The 21266-nt window shown below is 36.7% G+C and overlaps 2 protein-coding genes across 2 annotated transcripts in view; both read right to left on the reverse strand.

Annotated features, from left to right (window-relative positions):
* spef2 (sperm flagellar 2) overlaps positions 1-1109 on the reverse strand; it is a 13064-nt gene extending 11955 nt beyond the window's left edge. Inside the window, exon 1 of the mRNA XM_014002610.1 lies at positions 845-1109. Within this exon, the coding sequence (XP_013858064.1) occupies positions 845-902 (58 nt within the window). The 5' untranslated portion in view covers positions 903-1109. The remainder of the gene's footprint in view (positions 1-844) is intronic.
* Positions 1110-1122: 13 nt separating this feature from the next.
* On the reverse strand, positions 1123-13162 carry lifra (LIF receptor subunit alpha a). The gene is made up of 18 exons (XM_014002611.1): positions 13158-13162; positions 10785-10991; positions 10498-10634; positions 10044-10197; positions 9619-9897; positions 9359-9485; positions 8511-8638; positions 8208-8350; positions 7975-8128; positions 7140-7204; positions 6692-6923; positions 6326-6511; positions 6037-6138; positions 5778-5924; positions 5489-5626; positions 5236-5326; positions 4683-4749; positions 1123-4587 (listed from the first exon to the last, which is right to left on the reverse strand). The coding sequence occupies exons 1-18, from the start codon at positions 13159-13161 to the stop codon at positions 3901-3903; spliced, it is 3048 nt and encodes a 1015-aa protein (XP_013858065.1). The 5' UTR covers position 13162; the 3' UTR covers positions 1123-3900.
* Positions 13163-21266: the final 8104 nt, after the last annotated feature.

Below are 21266 nucleotides of genomic sequence, written 5' to 3' on the forward strand. Positions count from 1 at the left end.
TGTACTCAGACCAGTAATATTTGGGGTCACAAGTTTTTGCCATGATTATTTTGTGGGTCAGAAGACAAAAAGTTTGGGAACCACTGCCCTAAAGCACTAATAGGGGAACTAATTTCCTGATTAGTGCTTTTGCTAATTTTAAAATTCATTAGTGGATTAGCACTTGCTAAATTTATAAGCACTAACTGAGGTTTATAAATGTTATTGATCAGCGTTAATGTTAACAGCTGAGAGTGAAAGCTGTCACACACTCTGTTCATGTGTGTCACTTATCCACCAGGTGACAATACATATATGAACTCAAACACACCTGTGGAATGTCAACAACATGTGACTCATGTTGTCTGTTGAAGAATGTTTATAGGTTGAATGGGTTAAAAGTGCTTTACARTTRCATCTAAATATCTGAGTTAGTGCTTTAGAGTTACATCTAAATATCTGAGTTAGTGCTTTAGAGTTACATCTAAATATCTGAGTTAGTGCTTTAGGGCTAGTGGAACTAATTTCTAGATTAGTGCTGCCCACCGTTTGTGTCCCACAACTGGTCCAGTTATGGGCCACCCTATTGTTTCCAATGTCTGGGCCACAGCTGGGCCTGACAAATTTTGCTATGTGGGTATTTTCAAAAAACGATTTTTAATATTGTGCCCAGTCGAATAATTGTATTACAGTCAATAACATACATGTAAAATGCGATGACCGCTCGTTGTGCCCTGACTTCCGTCACTTTACCCACAACAACAACAACGAACTCATCACGTTAACATGAGCTTAATAAAAAAAAAATAAAAATAAAAATTAAAAAAAAAAAAAAAAGAGCGATGGTTTGCTCAGTCACTCATACCTAGGGTCTTTGACAACTTCAACTCCTGGTTCAGCCACTTGCACAGTATTTCCGACATAGTGTGAACGTGTAATAAATTTCACTTTATACTATATTTACTTCGCGCAGTCATCTTTTAAACTCTCCAAATGCGGCTAAAATCTTTTAACACCGCCCGAAGAAACTGAACTGTCCCGTTACCATTGGTGACATATAAACAGGGTTTCTATGGAACACTGCAGAGGCCAACATTTCAACAGGACACGTGGAAAAAACAGAGACAGAAAAAAAACAACAAGTATCCAGACAAATCACTTTATTGCCTTTAAACAAGTAACATAGCAACTTTTGGTATCAATGCTAACATTTATATATTCACTCAGAGGCAATTTTCAGTCTGTTCAGTTCATTAATAAAATAATCTGCAAAATATTTTACATCATTTTTAGAAAAAAAAATTGTACAGATGTACAATGCTTTTGTTATCATGCAATGTTAGTGTTTTAAAGCTATATCGTGTGTAACATGATCAAGGATTTTTAAAAGTGTACAAACCAGTTTGTGTTTGTTTAGACAGCATGCATTAATTTTACAACAACTTAATGGGCCAGAGAATGAGATGTTAGGAAGCATTTTTATATAGAAATTATAGTTTTATTAGATATTCAAAAAGGAAAGAAGACTAAAAGGACATTCATTAGCTGGTTGTCATGTATGGATGTGAGTTTTCTGGCAAGTCAATATTTCTATAACACGGCAATTTCAAAAAGGTCACTTTAAACATTTGAATTCAGTTTACATTGTTTTTAAAGCCTGTGTTTTAGCACACAAGTATGTTTTAATGGGACTATCTGATGCCATTAATTGCATTTGGTGGATGTGTAGGACAAAAACTAAGAAAATTAATCTTATGTACAGTTAGTTGCATAAAACCTACCTAGTAAAAAAAAAACAGGTGCAAATTACACAAATCTTGTAAAACAATCTCATATTCTTTACATTAATGCTTGTTAAGAATTGCACACTTCAAGGGAAAAACAATCTGTAGCCATTTAGACACAAAAAGAAAAAAATATATAAGTAAGCCCTACAACTATATTGAAAAGCACAAGTTTTGTGCAAAAGTTGGGCTTTTTCTCCCAATTAAACAAGTTAAATTTTGCTTTATTTAAATAATTAAAAAAAACATTTTAATTGTGAAAGGACTGACCAAATTTTTTACGACATCAAATGTGGTAAATATATATTTTTATGTCACAGTATATTTATTTAAAGCTTGTTGGCTGGAGGTACTAAAACCATTATACCACTGTCAGCCACAAAATACAATCTCTGGCTWGACTCAAACACATCATGAAACAAACAAACAAAAAATAATCCAAAAAAATAAACCCAAACATGTCAAAGAACAAACTTTGCATATAAACGCTGCTTCAGGTTTTGTCATAAAATATACTGATTTCTTTTAAAAGGTCTGTCGAGCTCATTTCCCAACACGTGCTTCCTCCTTGGTCCCTTTTTTTGTAAAATTAAAAGAAGGTGCCAGTTTGCACTCAAAAGACAAGAAAACCTTTAAAAAAAAAAGGTAATTTAGACATCATTGTCAACTAAAATTATTTCAAAAGAAGCAAAAACATGATTACAAGTCACCATCTCAAAGCACTCCAGTAGAATCTAAACACCAAATACAGTGCATTTTGAATGTTGCATTTTTAAACATCTCGGGGTAAGGCAGTAAAAAGTGATCTGGTGAAAATCATTGGAAGCATTATTTTGTCATGACAACCTCTTCACTGTACACACAAAACATGAATAAAAATAAATCTTTAACACTTATCATCAAAAACGCTCAACAAGATGAAAAAAAAAAAAAAGAACACTGGCCTGAAATTAGAACAACAGGTTAAATACTTAACAATAATCCATCTGTTCATTAAATTACATCAGTTTATGTGATGTTCTAGCTTATATTAGTGTATATCTGAAAAGTTCAGATTTCCAGACTGTAACAGAAAGCACCACTCCTATATCTGTGTAAAATAATAAATGATTTCTAAGTGCATTTCAWAATAATACATTACAATTTAGACAGTAATAAAACAATAGTTAAGAATGGAAACCTCTTCCTTATTTTATTTTTTTACCCCTTTAACAGCAACTTGACATTTTTTTAGTGACTCATCAGCAGACAGCAGTATAAAATAACACCAGTGGTGGAAGCCACATATGCTGTAATGGGTATCTAAATTATTTTAAGGGTTTKTAGACWTATTTTTCATTTCAAAAACTGCAGTTGAACACAAYATAAATGACCTCAAACCATCCCCCGCATACAATACACACCTGCGCAAAAAAAACATTGCATTTTGCAGTCCATAAACAGAGTCTATGACTTATTTCCCAAGGTAAACCATTAAAATGTAGTGTGTAAGTTCAAGCCATTACTATTCAATATAATTCTATCACAGTAAGGTGCTTTTACACCAAAAATTAGGATATGGATTGCTTTCTACATGTAAGGCTTTGCTAAGCATTTAGGCTTCAGAACAGTGAACATCACATTTGGCTCGTCCAGAGTTCATTACGACGCTTAACAGCCAATCAGGCTGTGCATCTTTTCTGCTGCCACTGAGTTTGAAACCCATAATTTTGAACTGAACTTTTTTTTCTCCCCTCAGAATGCTAAAAAACATCTGAAAMACAAGCTAAATCAGCAGAGCTGAAATACAATATTTACCATAATGAAATGCCCATTATAGCATGTCACAAGAAAGGCTTTCAAAAGGGAGTCAGCCACTTCAACGTCTAAAACCAAACTACAGAGATTTGCTGTCAGGATAGAGTTTCTCTATATAATACATGTTTTGATCTATATTGAATGAAATGACCAAATATTTGTATAATTTCAGTATAAACACATTTGAAAAGAACAATTAACCTGCAGTTTAATGCAAGTGATAATGCTGTGCTACATCTGGAAGGAGGGTTCTTTCTTGTTACATGACACTGGTAACAGAAAAAAAAACATTTTTGTTAACCTCCATTGCCTGTCTGCTAATAGGAAAAATGAGATGATATTACGGTTTGGAAGATGACATCAGGTTGCTGAACCAGGTCGCTGCCGATGATAACGGCTGTGGTTTCTCCTCGTTGTAATCCTCTTCATCAGGGAGGAGGAACTGAGTAGAGGCAATTGAGACAGGCGATCCGAGGGAGGGGGCAAGGCCGCCCCTTTCCTCTTCAGTAGGAGAGTCAAAATGCCAAGAGTTCTGGGGTTTGTAGCCCCCAGAACTAATAGCCTGGGGCTCTAGCAAAGGCTCAGGAGAATCGCAGCCAGTGTTATCACTCAAAGCTATGTGGTGCATCTGGGGACGGTACCCCCCTCCTCCGCTCCCACAGCTGGCCGAGTGATCGGGCTGATGGCCCTCAGATGTGCTCTGTGGATCCTGCTGGAAGACCAGAGAAGAACAGGAAGTCTGGATCCCTGTATACGTTACATCTGTGCTTGCTGAATCCATCGAAGACGCAGAGGACACGGAAGAGTCTGGAACACGAGGCCGTATCGGGCGCTCATCCACCACTTGGTTGTAGTAGCGCAATGACTGTGGCTCATCGGTGTCGACTGGATCATCTGCAATGCCCTGCCCTTCATCATCTTCATCCTCCTCAGGAATGACAACAAGGGCGTCCTTAATAGAATCGTGCTCAGGCTTCTCAACAATGTGGACCATGCTGTGGGGAGATGGCTTCACATCCAAAGGTCCCTGAATAAAAGAAGTGAAAAAGTGTTTTGTCCATTTAGATATGATCAAAAAGTTTTGCACTACAACTGTTAGACTGGTTTAGAACAATACTGTACCTGAGTTCTGGACCAATCACTAGAGAGCTTGGGCTCAGGTATATCTGGATAAAATACCCTTTTTACCCTGAAACAAACAAAACATTACTTGTTACTAATGGTGTAAAWCACCAGCTTATAATAATACAATATTATATCAATTTGTTTGGATGACGATGCAATGATTCTCGCTACCACATGTTCTGTCATGATACGATTTAGATTCAATTCAATTCACAATTGCGATTGATATGATGCAATATAATATGCCCATGTAACACAATCATTGTGTTAGAGGGGCATATATTGATCCACATTGGCCATATGATGACGTTATGGTTTGATGTTGTCATTTTGTCTTGATGTAGTTGAATCAGTGAGTTAATCAATATATTGATGTGTATCAATGTATTTTTACATTCCTACTTGTACAAAACTAATTATCAAGTACACAGTTTCTTCCAGTACGATTAGTATTTGTGGATTCTAAGAAAGGCATGTCGTTTTTACAATTCCAAGAACATAAAGAAATGAGAAAGACACTAATCAGGAACAAAGAACATACAAGTCTTACCATTTTCTCTTCTTGTAGCAAATGAAGGAAACAATGAACAGTAACAAAGTGACCATTCCCAAAGAACCCAAAATGTCCATGATTAGCCCACCTGTTGTTCAGATAAAATAATTAAAATTATATAAATGTAAAACATTGTCTTATATTGTGACACATAGAAGCATTTTTACAGTAACATATTATGTACCTTTAAAATAATAAACAAAATAAATGGTAGTAAAACTATACTTGGATGAATGATTTGACCACATACTGCCTGGTTCCATCATAATGGACGCAGTGGTTCCTGTATCCTCGCCTGCCAAAGTGTAGGCCTTGACTGTAAATTTATAGGAGTTTACAGAGAGATCCTTTACGATGTATTTCCTTGTACCAACGTCTGACAGATTTGCTGTTGAAAGAGAGAAAAAAAAAAAGAGACAAAAATAAAAACAAAGACCAATATAAACCAGTAACAAAACTAATCTATTAATTTGGTTTGTGAACATTTCCTTTTTCAAACACTTCACTTGAACAGATCTGCTGCTTAAAACAACATTTACCAATAAGTGAGAGCTGGGAACCATGACTGATGTAAACATTGTAACCCAGGAGGAAGCCTCTTCTGTTGGCCAGGGGAATCTCTCCCCAGGTAAGTACTACGTCAGAACCCTCCTGACTGACCAACAGGGGGACAGAACTGGACGGGACTGCGCAGATCACAAGAAATTAAACAAATTGAGGTTTGTGTTGTAACACATAAAATGGAAATAAAGACTAAAATGCTAAATTATGTAGTTTGATTTAGTTTTCCAGCCTTACCTAGCTCCAGTAAGTATCCCTGCCAGCGCTGAATTAGTTGTGGGGAACTTGAAGGGCAGCTGTACAGGGAGAGGTTGTATCTCACACCAGGCTGGAAGTTGACTGATAACATAAAAAGAATGATTATCGAATGTTTAGCAAAATGACACACTGCACAGCTTTCTTTTGACAAAAAGCTTTGATAAGACTTAGGTTTGTGTAAATGATAAAGATGGAGAAAGTGACTTACAGTTCTTTTGAAACTTGCTGGGAAAAACTGTGTTTTTCCAAGCCTACATGCTCCACATACCTGACTCAATAGAAGCATTTGTGCTTCCTGCCTTCACTCTGATCCACTCCACTGGGCAGTCATGCCTGCACGAGGCATCGACCCACTCGATCAGATAACTACATGTGATGCTGGCATTCTGCTGCCAGATCAGAGGGAAACCACTGTCGGTATATTCTACTCTGGAGAGAACAGGGGGTTCCATATCTGGGAAAAAAAGTATAATTGTAGTAATATAGAGGCATCAAACAAGACAAATGCTTTTTTGTATGTGAGACCAACTCATTTTGTTAATTTAAAAATCTACAAAATACTAAAGTTTGTAATTAGGATTATAATCTATATACTTTTTAGTAAGCAAAACACATCTCATACTGTTGCACAAACCTATCAAGCGTAGCAGTAAACTTGCAGGCTGAGACGCCCCTGCAGTGTTCTTTGCAACGATGGATGCTATGACCTTGTCGTCATCACTGAATGAGGCCATTTGTGTGAGGTTGACTGGGACAGAGTAAGTATCCGATGAGAAGATTTGTGTGTGCYGCAGATTTTCTTTAGTGTTCCATAAAGTCACTTCAAAATCCGTGATCTGACCGTGGCTCTGCTGTCGTGTTAAAGGCTAAAAAGAAATACAAWCAAAATTTAGAGGAAATTAGGATTTTTTTTAATCACTTTTACATTTATGTGATGTTAATGGTGGATATTCACAAGAGTTTAAATATACTTGAAAATGACAAAAAAAATTATAATAAAATAAAACTAAAGTAGCATTTTTATTACACGTAAACATTTTAATTAAATACATTCAAAATATAAAAATGAGAAAGATCATTACTTTCCAAACAACCAGCCCAGTGTTGTCYCTGTTCATCCACATCCACACATCAGGGGCATCTGGAACTAAAAACAGACAGAAAAAATATRTATAAATGAACTAAAATATGACATGATTGCAAATTAGTCAACAGTACATTTGTGACCCACCAGTCAGATTTGGTCAAAATGAGCTAAGCCTATTTTCACACTCTTGGCTTTTTAAGCTACATGTTGATACCAGGATCATCCTGATATCATGAGTGGTTCCAGAGATATGCCTTTATTTGTCTTCCTAATCAAGATAACCCCTGGAACACTAGTCCAAACCCCAATTTCAGTTTTTTCTAATGAGAAATATTTGATGTCATTTTAAAGAGGAAACATCAAATAATATTTAGATATTAAGATTTACCAGCTGGAAAGAAAAGAAGGTTTTGCTAGTTTACAGAGAGAATGACAAAAAGTTTAGGATTTCATGCTTAAAATCAAGTTTTTTATAGATATTGCTCAAAAAAGGAGCTTAAATTTAAATGAGCAGTAGATAATACATTTATTAATTGTATTTTAATAAAAAGCAATTGTTGCAAATGTTTTAATAAGATAACTATACAGATATCTGCCTATTTCTCCACAKAGCACTTTGTGACCTAAACCTTGGTTTGATGTGATGGCCACATTTAAGGACAATTCTGCTTTTTAACGACGACGACTCAACAGCAATAGTACGAAAGATTAACCACACTAGTCATCAACATGCATACTTGTTGAATAATCAAGGAAAAACACGTATTCACTAAACTTTTTACCAAATGAAAAAACAAAAAACTAAAAGAAACATTAAAAAAAATATTTACTATCGGATTTGGTTTTGAAGGAAAAGCTATTGCTCCAGTTTCCCCACTTCCAGAAGTTCTTCTGGGATTTACATTGAACCCGAACACTGTAATCCTCATAGGGCTGCAGGTCCAATAGAACCACAGACTGAAGACCCAAACCTGAGAAGATACGCTGGACACAAACAGATTTATTTAGTGAAGCACATAACTGCTTTGAAAGCAAATTTATACATTGTGTTAGAAAATCTTACCATTGTTTTGTGTCCCTGGGTCGTTAACTCTACCTGGCAGGCAAGATCCAGGGAGGAATAGCTCTTGTATTTCCACTCCCAGAGCAGAGTAACATTCCAGGCATGGAGAGCAGCGGTCAGATTAGCTGGTGCTACTGGATACACTGAGAAGAAACAGTAGAAGAATAAAAACTAAATGCAAAGCAAAACTGTTTCACCTTTTCCTGAAGCATGGTCTTTTCTCCACTCGTATAATCAAATTATAATCAGTAGGTTTATGGGAATCGATGTCTGGAACAAAGGCAATAAGGTGCAGCCGCCTACCTCTGTGACTAAGCTCAGCTGAGTCAGTCAGGCTGTACTGACCGAGGGGATTAACAGCTACCAGAGTCCAGTTACCGTCCCACTGAGGCAGGCTGCACTTCAGCTCTGTGTTCTTCTCAGAACAATTTCTACAAACACAAAAACAAGTGTGGCAATTAGAAATAAAGCACATCATTACAACAATTAAAACATAATCCCTGCAAAGTTTTCATCTAAACTAGACTAAAGAGCATATGTTTGGCCAGCTTCCAGATCATTTCTGGAAATGGTCTGAAAAGCAGCCAATAACCATCAAACAGACACACAGAAGTTAGAAATTACTCAGACTAAAAGCTTTATAATTCTCATCTTCCTCTCATTGTTTTTTTTTCTGTACATAAACACATTTTAAGGAACAATCAGATGAAACTATAATAAATACTAGAGAGCCATTATCTWAAGTGCTGAGTGACAGAGTGCAGCTACCTCTTTGATGGCACATCCTTTCCACTGGGAAATACAGAGAACCTTTAGAAACGTTTTGCTTTTTTGAAGCCTTTTGAGTGTGAACAGTTCAATGAGCCTCTTTTGGCTCTAAAAATGGCAAAAATGTTGACTATTTAAGAAAATGTATTGTAGGTTTTTAATTTGCAGGATGTCCCAATTCAATACAGTTCTACATTCGAAGGGCTTTTTAACACTCGTGAAAGGAAACATGTACTCATCTAAGTCTTTGCATGACTTTTTTAAAAGTCTTTCTTTTTATATTTCGTATTTTGTTTCATGTCTCTCAACCATCGCTGATGTCCAACAGATGATCACAAGAACAAAACCTTGTAAAAGTAAACACTTTGTGTGCGACTCTGTACCTTCCAGTTACTGAGTATCGTGTTCTTCGTTTGCCAGACAAGTGAGTGTCTCGCCCCTCATTCCACTGACACACAGCTGAGACCAGATCACGAGTCTGACAGACAAAATCAGTGGGTTGTGGTGGATCTGCAAAGAGAAACAACTCGTCAAGATTTACTCTGGAGACAAAAATCTGTAAGAACGCGTTATCCAAAATATTTCACCAAACGGATCCATTTTAGATCAATCATTTGTGTGCAAATTCACACACGTAACTTACACCCAACAAACACAACGGCTCCAGATATCGCTCCATTCACGTCGACCGGTTGACAATAAACATTAGCTCCCGTTGAGCCCGATGGTTCCTGATTGACAGCTGTAACTGCATAACTTCGCCGACTCAACCGTTTCACTTTCATTTCTGTTTTGCCGTAGTAGATGCTTTTAAAGGTCTTCCCCTCCTCCACTATGCAGCAGAAGGTCGTGTTGGCCCCTACAGGAACAATTCTGTCCTGGGGATACATCTGAAACTTTCTATTACTGGGGACATCTCTGCCTAAAGAGACAATGATGAACAGAAACAGTACAGTCTGAGCCGAGGTCTGCTGTAAAATGCATTTATATGAAAAATAAAAAAAAAACTGTTACAATTTTTTACAGAAAAGGCAACAACGATACTAAAGTTGAAACTTGTCGACTGACCTGGAAGTATCTGAGTTTCGCTCCATTCACTTGTTGCCTGCCCAGCTCTTGAGCAGATTTTAGCTGACAGTGATGTACATTCCAGAGGTTCTTCAGAGGACCAAGTCCACTGGTGCTGGCCAGTCTCCTGATTTACTGTTGCAGACACAGTGTCCTACAAATATACAGAAAACACAGAAAAAATGAGGCAGATCATCATGGAATGTGCGATATTGTGGAGTCAAAGTTTTAGCTAACGTGGGAATAGAAATCCTGAATTATTGCTTGCCTTAACTAAACACATCCCACATTCAGATTAGTACTAAGGTTCAGGCCAATCAATAACAGTTAACTAAAGTGCATGAATGCACATTTCTTTACCACAAATATGCCTCAAAACCCCATAAAGCAAAAGGTACAACCCGTTTCACAGAAAAGCGAAACGAACCTAAAATAAAACATAAAAAGTACTTACATAGAAAACAGTTTCATTGAATTCAGTTCTTATAATAATAATGTCAAAGGTTGAGGCTGATCCTCCCAACCAGGATATGGAGAGTTGTTGTTTGTAGAAGTCGGGTGAAAGGCTCACTTGCTGGGGTACTGTAAGACCTGGAAAACAAATGATCAGAAGTTAGAAAGTAGGGTATTTGACAAAAATAAATTAATAAAATCCAACAGAACCAGTGATTTTTGTTTTCCTAAATATACTTTTATTTTCTTCTCTACAGCTTGGACTGATCAGTTTAGTTTTATTCTTACCTATATCAGCTTGAGCATGTAGAGTAGAGAAGCAAAGAAAAACACAGACGAGCCAGACAAGGTCACGGTTGGGGTTTGGCGTGGGAATGGTGCTCAAGCGAGGCATAGCTGTCATCTGGCTGAGCCAGGGTCTTCTAATCTTAGACTGAAGGTCCTTTTGATTACAGTGCCGCCACATTAAGACATCGTGAGCCACAAACAAGAGATCTGTGAGGAACAACCACAGAACAGAGGAMACTCAGCACATATAAACATAAGCAGTTTATCATCTGAAAGAGACTCCTGGATAATCATTATAACCATTTTAAAAATGCCAAAAAGGTCTGGTTTCTTGGAAGCAAACTATAAACAAGTATTTTTGATTGGACATTTTAGTCCAAAAGCTCCCAGACTCACTTTTTTCCAGTAGGGGTGTGATGAACATAATGTTTGCTGATTCTTTAAAGTATTGCAGCAGCAGCACACAGGTTTAGCTGGTTTGCTCTTTACACCGTTAAACTACGTTACTTTCATGGATAAAAACCAAACCCACAAGTGAGACTGCCAGAAAACAAGAACAAGGAAGGAAAAAAAAACACTCTGGGTGTTGTCCTCAGACTGGATGCTAAACACAAGTCAAAGCATGCTATTTTAAACCTATAAATGCTGCTACAAACCCAGAAAAACGATGGAATCATTATGCTCACATTTCCTTATTTTGTAAAAGAAAAAACATAAATCACCGATATGAAAAAAATGCATTGCAAAAGCATTTCTCAAACAACAGCATTAACTAAACGTAGCTGTGTTTTCTGATAAAGTAAAAGGGAGAGAGAGAGAGAGAGAGAGAGACTGGAATGACCTCTGTCGCTGACTTTGCCATTCTTAAAATAAATATCTGCAGGAGTCTACGTATAAAAATAAGTAAGACAAATAAGTTAAACAAGTCTGAATGACAGACAAGAAACACGACTGAAATACTTGATTCAATGGAAAAAATGACAAATCTCCTTCCAAAAGGTAACACAGCACAGGGTGCGGCAAAGACGAGGCTATTCCAGTCAGAGCTTAATGGCTTAAACAAAAATCTGCCAGGCTTTCCTTGTTTGTTCGTAAAGATTTTTCACCAGTGTTCTCAGTGAATGAGACTCTTATGAACTCTACATTTCAAAAAAAAGTTATTGGAAGACACTCGTGGGTTTCTCTGACCCACCTGCTTATCATCCTGTGTATTAAAATTCTTATCACTTGTGTTGTCTGCCTGTTTTGTTCACAGGATTTTACGAGTCGTTGTGAAACTCTGTTCTTTAAAAAAAAGGTGCTCATTATTCTTAAAAGCAGCAGACATGTGATTTTCCTAGTTTTAACGCAGCCATTATTTTAGTGGGGTGAAAAATACTCTGTTGTCACATTAACATCACATGCTTTTAAACGCTTGTTGTGCTGCATTTCTTCTAATGTGCAAATTATTGCATCAAAACACCTGCATTTGATAAACCCAAAGTTTTATTCATTGAGTTACTGACCATCACAGAAACTTTTTAAAAAAAGGTATGCGTATTAGTCAGCCAATTAATCAATCAGATTAATATTTGCCACTTAAGAATAAATTGACTGTGCCTATCCATCTTTATCCAATTACTGAGTAGAAAATATTGCAGCGGCAACAATAGCCACAGGCATCTTACTGCAAACCACTAATTATTTTTTTAAATTAAGAATGCTCATCTACTGTATATTAAAGTGTCCAAATTCTCTTGTTTTATTAAGCCAAGCAATTCAGTTAGTTGGGAGGGGAAAAAACAGGTCGCCAAATACCAAATATACCAAAATATTAGGGCTGCAATGATACAGGAAATTCACGATTCGGTTCGATAATTTAGTCTCATGGTTCGATATTTTTTCGATACAAAAAAGAGAAATTTCCATGCCCCTTTTAAACTGTATTTCATTTAAATTAATTATGAACATTTGTTTAACCCCAAAAGTACAGTTTTTAAATTAAATGTTGCTGAAACAGCAAGTTTCTCAGTGGATCTGTGCCAACAAATGCAGCCTAGGTGGAGTAGTCGAACACAGATCCACTGATCCTTTAACACAGAGCATCTTCAGAAGACAAGTTGATAAAGTAAATTTTAAAAATCTGTATTGTTCGATRCAAGTGTGTATTGAACCTAAAGCACTGTTCGATACGGGTACATGTATTGTTGCACCCCTACAAAATATGTATTTATAATTAATGGAAATTGATCATAACATACTGCAGCTCCAACTGAATTGTTAAAAATCCAAAGAAAGGAATTAACAGAACAAAGTTGCAAGAGTGAAGCACATGGCCTAACTAARAAGACTCAAACTTTCAGAATAGGCAATATTTAAAGAAAATCATATTACTCATATTCTAGAACAGGGGWGAGCAGCCTGGTCCTCAAGCAGGTTTTAGGGGGTTTCTCTGCTTCAACACACCTGATTTGAATCAATGGGTGATTACAATCAGTGACAGTGAATCAGGTGTGTTGGAGCAAGATAAGTAAACCGCTCAGGACGGYGGCACTACTCGAGGACCATAATTGCCCACACCAACTTAGAACCAGCTTCCCAGTGTAATTATTTTTAAAGTCAACACAACATGCAAATACGCAAAAAAATTAAATAATAATAATAAAAAATAAACACTACAACTGTACTGTGAGACTGCACGTACATGTGTGCTTTTAGAGTTTTGCTTTCTGTYAATCTGTTATTCAGTTTGACTGGTTTCCTCTCTGACAAGCCCAGACAGGCTTTAAACCAGAGGAGCCCAAAGTGGGGCCCAAGCCATTTGATTTGGCCCACCAACAGTTGCCAAAGTTACAAGGTTGTAACCTGTTATCCTACAGGTAGAAACAGTATTTCCATTGGTCAAATGACTATATAAAAGGGCTGTAGTGAAGGTAGTTTTCAGTCATGGTGCTGACATACGTATCTTTGATTTATTAGGATTAAACATGAAACATGAAACGACAAGAAGAAATATTTAGATCGGATTTAACCCCGCATGTAGATTTGCACACTTTATAAAGGCCACAAAAACTCATATTTTATCAATTTATGATATGTCCCATGAGCCTTTGCTACTTGAGCATATGGCAGACTTTCTCCAACTGCACAAACTAAAACAAAAGAGGGCCATTGCACAGCTTAATCGTTAAAAATAAAGGACTTTACTTTAAAAAGTATTTGTATTTCATGTATTATATAAATGCATTTGGCCCGCAGCCATGGATAAATTTTCATTTTGGCCCCCTCGGGGAAAATGTTTGGGCACCCCTGCTTTAAACATTCTGTTAAACTACATTAAACTCTGATCTTAGTACGCTGACCGGCCGATTACAGTAACGACATGCACTGAAAACAAAAGCACAAAGTCTAAGTGACAAAATAAGTCTCACTTTGACCTAAAGCTACGTTAATGTTTGCAAAGCTTGTGGCTTATTCTGGTTTCATCTCTTTTTCCTACATTTTGCCCATAACTTATGTGCCTGTGGACCTTAAAAGTTAAAAAAATAAAAAGAAAAAAAGAAAGAAACAGATCATTTACAGCGACAATGAACTACAGGGCATGAATGAAAATCCTGTCATCTTGCCAAATTTTGACACTACAGTGTGGAATGAGGCAAAAGGAGAAAAACAAACCCCGATGACTGGCAGAATTTTGCAGTAGCTGAAGGAATTTCAAAATGACACGTGCTTGAACTTAGTGCAACAACAAATCTAATGTTTTTAAAAGGAGTTGCTATTCAGAGATAAACACTACTTATCTGGGTGTTGCGTTGCCATGCACGGTAATTGATTTTCTTTTGTGCATTGTTCTGGCCACGTACAAACTGAAGGACAGGATCCTGCGGAGAATCTAATCTATATTTGGACTGCAGCTCCTCAGCACGGCTAACTCAAACATAATGAGATTTCTTTGTTTCAACGTGCAAAACAACAAAAAATAATAATAATAATCTGAATGCTGTGGTTTCTTTTCCGTGGCTTTGCTCTTGAGTCGTTCCACAGTTGGTGGAATATTAAAAGCCTTCTTGTGTGTTCCTGCCAACCACACCAGCTTCAGCAGAAAACCAGAGGCAAGGCAAAACACAAATACAGCTGTTGGAACCCATCATTTAACACGTTTATGTTGCCTAAGCTAAAATAGTTTCTTGTGGGTCGTTTCACAAAAGAGCAGTTGTATTTAGAGGCTCTGCAAACCTAGGAGGATTTTTGTTTTTAGAGTTTCACACCAGTCTGAGAGGCTTAAACTCATGGGAACAAAATAAATAAACATGCTGTTTTGATGGGAAGCAGGAGGGAAAAAAAAACAGCTGCAGATTCTGGGAAATCTCATCAAGAAAGTGATATAGCTACAGACACACACAAACAACACACAAATCAATACTTCCCTCCGCTGGGCTCTGGTTGTTGTCCATGCAGCAGATACAAATGTGACCACAAGCTACAAAATCCGCAAAGATAATGTTGTTACTTAAAAAAAAAGGGCAGGAAACTAATAGGTGTGCTGTTTCTAACCCTATTTTAGAAATGACAGACTGCTCCAAAAGCACAAAATAAACACTGACAATGTGTGTAACACATTTTTCTGTTTGTCTGATTGCACAAATCAGACAATAACAGTTACTGGCATATGCAAAAGTAAATATTTCTTTTGAGCTTACTGGCAGAACACCTGGCTGCGTTTTTTTTTTCTTTTTTACTGTCAATACAGGTCTATCATCGTTTATTCTATTATACAAACAAGAATTTAGATTCAACTTTAAATGATCAAATGACTAGTACAATTGTCTAGAGCAAAACAATATTTTTTATTTAGTCTGACAGACCTTAAGCAGTCTGTGCACTATTTTTTATGAAATTGTTCATAAATAGAGACTGAAGCAGCATCTCATTTATATTTGTCCTACAATCAAATCTATACACAATTGGCTGGTGTCAGTCAAATTCGGAGAGTAAAACTACTAAGACACAGAATAAAATAAAACACCCTATTAAAAAACTACTAAATTTGACGCATTTTCGAATATACAATTCTCAGATTTCTCAGCCTAGAAAAATGGCATTTTTATTACGTATTAACTGTAAACATTTAAATTAAATACATTCAGATAAAAATGAGAGAAATTCATATATCCTAGAACAGGTAAGAATGTAAAAGTACAAAACAAAACAATACAGATCATTTACAGCGATAATGAACTGCAGGGCATGAAAGAAAATCCTGTCATCCTGCCAAATCTTGACATTAAAGTTTATGATGCAGCAAAGGGAGAAAAACAAACCCCAATGAYTGTCCAACAGAACACATTTTTTAAAAAGGCACAGGAGAGGAGGCCATACTAATGAACTGCTAAAAGTAAGCGTCTATGATGATGTTAGAGAACATCATCACTTTTGTTGTTGTGTTGTCCTTTCAGCTGCTCCCTTCTGCAGGGGTTGCCTCACCGAGTAATGATGAAAGGTTTGCCAATTGTTTTATTTTACACCAGATGCCCTTCCTGCATGGACAATTTGCCTTTAATAAGATGCCAGCGAGGAGTTCAGGAATCACAGTCCTGGTGATATGTTAGAAACAACAGACTGCTCCAAATACAAAAAATAAACATTGYCAATGTGTAAAAACACATTCTTCTGTTTGTCTGACTGCACAAATCAGACAATAACAGTTTTATTTCCTTTGAGCTTACTGGCTGAACACCTGGCTGCGTTTCTTTCTTTCTTTTCTATTTTTTTAACTGTCAATACAGGTCTATCATCATTTATTGTATTACACAAACAAGTAYTTAGATTCAACTTTAAAAAGATCAAACTAAAAAAAAGTTTTTTTAGTCTTGACAAACTTTAGCACCTGCACATTTTTGTCTTTAATAAAAATAGGGTTGGGCAAAAGTGTATCGTGTGCAATTAATCGTCACATAAATATTAATCGATTATTTTTTGGCACTYGATTAATATGATTAATGCTGCCAGGYAGACTGACTGAYTTGCCCGGTCAGTCTGCTCGGTGCTCCTCTCCACTTTGAATATGACAACATTAATAAAAGTTCTGTAATTTATTTATCATAACTCCGGTTTTACTTGGCCTTTCAACACAATTTAAAAACTGATTTACAGCCTGAAGTCTGTACTTTTGACACAGTTTGGAACAGATTTTTACAGAGAGCAAATCTTTCCCACTCGAGTGAATTAAACTGGTCGTGTGACTAGGGCACGCAGGCATCCAGGGGCTCCAGGGGATTGTTTATTTTATTAATCGCTATCGAATATTATTATGGATGTCCCGATACCACTTTTTCACTTCCGATACCGATATTACAGCTTTGAGAACTGTCCGATACCGATATTGACCAATACCAATACTGACCCGTTACCATGACAGTACAAGTCACACACTTTTACCTATTTTGTAGTGTATAAACTTAGAAAAGTCTTGATCAAGTCAAACAGTGTAAAAGAGTAGGTATGAGAAAAACTGACCCATTTCTTTTTAACCAATGGATCACATACATTTTAAACTGAAGAACATTATACAGTTTAATAAAATAAATTATAATACCCTGAAAAATAAAACACAATAAAAACAAAATGTTATTTTAAAGTATAAAATAACAATTCAAAATCACTTTGGTTATTGTTTTACTACCTGTCAGCCTGGTGCTGCTTTATAGTGGAAAAAAACCGAAGGTGGGGACAAAACAAAACCCCACATTATTGTCTGTTCAAAGTTAAGAGTCCACAGCTCCAATTTTACTGACTGTAACTAAAACAACGCGATCATTGCACTTAATCTTCACTCAAACAAGTGTGTAAACAGATTAATCATCACTCTAATAACAAGAGCAAAAAATAAATAGTAAGAATTAGTCAGTTATTTAAATTGATAGCTACCTTTCTTACTGCTGCATTTTCTGAGCATCATGTAGAGATTAGCCTCTCGCTCCTGCAGAGAGCAGTTTTTAGCACTGCTCTCATCATGTCGCGCTCATATTTCAAATCAAAAGCTGTGCTCTCCTTTCTTCTGTCCATCAATCCCAGAGCTAATCCACGGGATGTCAAAACTGTAAGCGTGCTGTCCTCGCTTCTGCCAGCTTAGAACCACCGACCGGACCTGAGAGGAGGTTCTGAATACGGCTGCCACAAACGATTATTTTTATAATCGATTAATCACCAATTATTTTTTCGATTAGTCGACTAATCAGATCATTCGTTAATTGAATATAAACATCCAGCTTATCCCGCCAGAATGCAGCTGCTATTATATAACCATCGTTAGATTTTAGCTATATGTTAATTAAAAATAACTGCTGTGGAAGACAAGTTCTGCTCTGCAGATATTGCACAGGTTTCTCTTTCATTTTCTTAAAATGATCCCACACTTTTGAGCTCCGTTGCCAGGTAGCCATGATACCAGAGCCTGTCTGTATAATGTCTTGTGACGTCCACGGCCTACCCCAGTTACCACTACTGTGCATATGTGTCAAGGACAGAAAGGCAGATGTGGCAGTGGAAGGTGTCAAAGCAGTTTGGAGAGAAAAACAAAGTAAAGAACAACAAAAAAAAGAAAACGATTAATCGATTATTAAATTAGTCATCGATTATTTTAATAATCAATTAGTCGTCGATTAATCGATTAATCGTGGCAGCCCTAGTTCTGAAACAGCGCGGCTGTGTGCGGTCACTGGACCGAGGCTGAACGAACTGAGCCGAACCGCAAAGCTGCTGCCAGGGTGGAGAGTAGTTGTTGCTCCGGTTTAAAACGTTCACAGTTCTGTGTTCCCCCTCAGAAAACTTGTGCATGACAACTTTGCACTTAGCTTCAACTCTGTTTCTGATGAAAATAGAAAGTTCTGCCGACATTCTTGCTAACTTGTTAGCGCAGCATGTTGTTGTGATCACGTGAGCGCTACATGCTGGATCCAAGCTGGAGCTGAGTCAGTGGACTGCTGGATTGAACTGCTTATATCGGACATTTTTTATGCAGGCTGATAAAATCCGATACTCATTTTTTGGCTGATATCGGACCAATATCCGATATCAATATCGGATCGGGACGCCCCTAAATATAATCACGATTAATTTTTATGCCAACTAAGAAAATGTTCATAAATAGAGACTAATTTCTCATTTATATTCATCCTACAATCAAATCTATACACGACTAACAACACTGGTGTCATGGTGGTACATTTCTCAGACTGCATTGAAAATCTTTTATAATCTAAATACTTCTATCTTGCCCCAAAAAAGACCCAATTATGACTGAGTATTTCTTTTTGTCTGACTGTATAAACAGTAACCCACCTGAAAAGTACCGTATTATTACAGCCGTCCTTTTCATCAACAATCCGAACCGCTCATAGTACTTCCTTCAGAGAAACCTCAGGAACAGCTTTGTGTTCGTTTGCAGCCTACGCTCAGCAGCACCGTCATTACCCTGTCATTCGATGACCGCTCGATGCAACTAAATAAGTGCACAGTGGCTTCAGTGTACTAGAAGCGTGGGGATATTTCAAAACACGGCCCGACGCTGCTGCTAATTACGACTGACCTTTGAGTGAAACGGGCGGAAGAGCAGAAGCCGGAGAGAAAAGCAGTGAAAAAGCAGGAAAAGTGAGCAGAAGTCAAAGCGTCCATGTGAAATGTCAATGCTCTGACCTCAGTGGAAAAAAAGGACATCGAGTCCTGAGTGTGTAGCTTCTGGCCAGGAACCAAACAGCGTTTCCTTCCTTCCTCCTCTTTCCTATTCCATGTAATCCTTTATGAATGCATAACTTGGAAGCAACAGGAAATGGGACAACTCATTTTAAAAATAATCTGCTTTCAATTTAGGATGCACCGTAAAAAAGTATTAGCCAGATTTTAGTTCTTTTTTCCCACAGTAAAGTCAGGTTCAAATATGGGGCAGCTACTGTCCTGCTGAGTGTGAGCGTTTTTTCAGTCTGCTAGCATGACTAATGTCGAGTTTTTTTGTGTTGACTTGTACCGGATAACAKTATGAAGAGAAAGCAAAAACTTTTTTTGTTTGCTTGTTTTTAACTATTTATTCCCATTTTAGACCGTTTTAAGATAAGATAAAAATATTTTGAATTGAATATAGCAGGAAAGACTGCTCCAAAAGAGAGATCTGCATATAATTTGTTTATTTAAATGATGAAATATTATTTACAATGTTTTCAGGGATCAGTCGCCTCCTCTACGGAGTTACACTCACTGSAGAGAGATGGATCTGATCCACCTAAACCGCATGTTTATCTGATTTTGACGTTAACATTTATTAAATAAGCTGTCCTGTATTAGTGACTACTACTACAAATCARAAGTTCTACTCAGCTAGCATTTTATATTAAAATAGATTTTATTGGGACACTTTATGAAATGTAGATAAAATGAAAATTTCCCTAAAAAATGTTGGAAAAATGACGAAAACATGAAATATTGGTCTCCAAGAAATGTACAGTACCTTCAGTACAGACATGTTCACACCCCGAAAGGGTTATTATGATGAAATCCCTGAAAAAATTTTCAGTTTTAAAATGAGACAGGATGGTCGCTGTTGGAGCAATCTCTCCCCACATATTTTCAGTGAACTCCTCCACATTTGTTCACCAGAAACTAAAAACTCAACCTCACAGTGACGCTCTCTTATAACCATTAACTTCAACAATCAGTCAATATTTAACTTAAAATGTTGTAAAATTGTTTATTTTTGTCCCACCCACAATAAATCTCTATACAAACTTTAATCCTTTTGAGCAACTACATTACTAAAACAAAAAGAAAAAAGAAAAGAAACACAGTTCAGACAGGACTTGTAATTATGGCTAAATTTGTGATTTCATTTACATGATGCAGATGCACAACCATTTTTTTCTGAAATTAAATTTTACAAGATAAGCACCTAAAATTTGTAAAATGATTGAAGAAAACCCCACCCAGTTTTTCTGTGGGAACATGCCAAACATTTAAAAAAAGTAAAATGTATTTTCTTCTGTGTGTTTACCATAATTTATTTTTTTTCTTCAATAACTACAGGACTAAAATGCTGTACAGTACAATAAAAAAATAGCAGTCACATAAAACAAATATAAAATCAGCCCTTTAATAAACAAAATKTAAAAACCATACACTGTCCTGACAAGTGACAATGAGAGCTAGAGAGATTATAAACGCATATGTTGCAGACAATTATTATAAGACATTAATTGCTTAATCAACGTAATGAGAAAAAGATAAGTAACCTGTCCTGAGCCACTAAACAAATTGCTATAAAACAAAGTACTGCCATTCCACACAAACTTTAAATACAGTATGCTTCRACTTATCGATAAACATTAAAGTTTAATATTTCTTCATCTTCTTTTTAGTGTAATAATGCTCTTTTTTATAGCAACTATGATTAACCTGCATCCCTCTAGGACAGAGGAGCCCAAAGTGGGGTCCGCGGGCCAAATTTGGCCCACCAAG

This window comes from Austrofundulus limnaeus, unplaced genomic scaffold, assembly GCF_001266775.1.
Source record: "Austrofundulus limnaeus strain Quisiro unplaced genomic scaffold, Austrofundulus_limnaeus-1.0 Scaffold14, whole genome shotgun sequence".
NCBI classification, from domain to species: domain Eukaryota; kingdom Metazoa; phylum Chordata; class Actinopteri; order Cyprinodontiformes; family Rivulidae; genus Austrofundulus; species Austrofundulus limnaeus.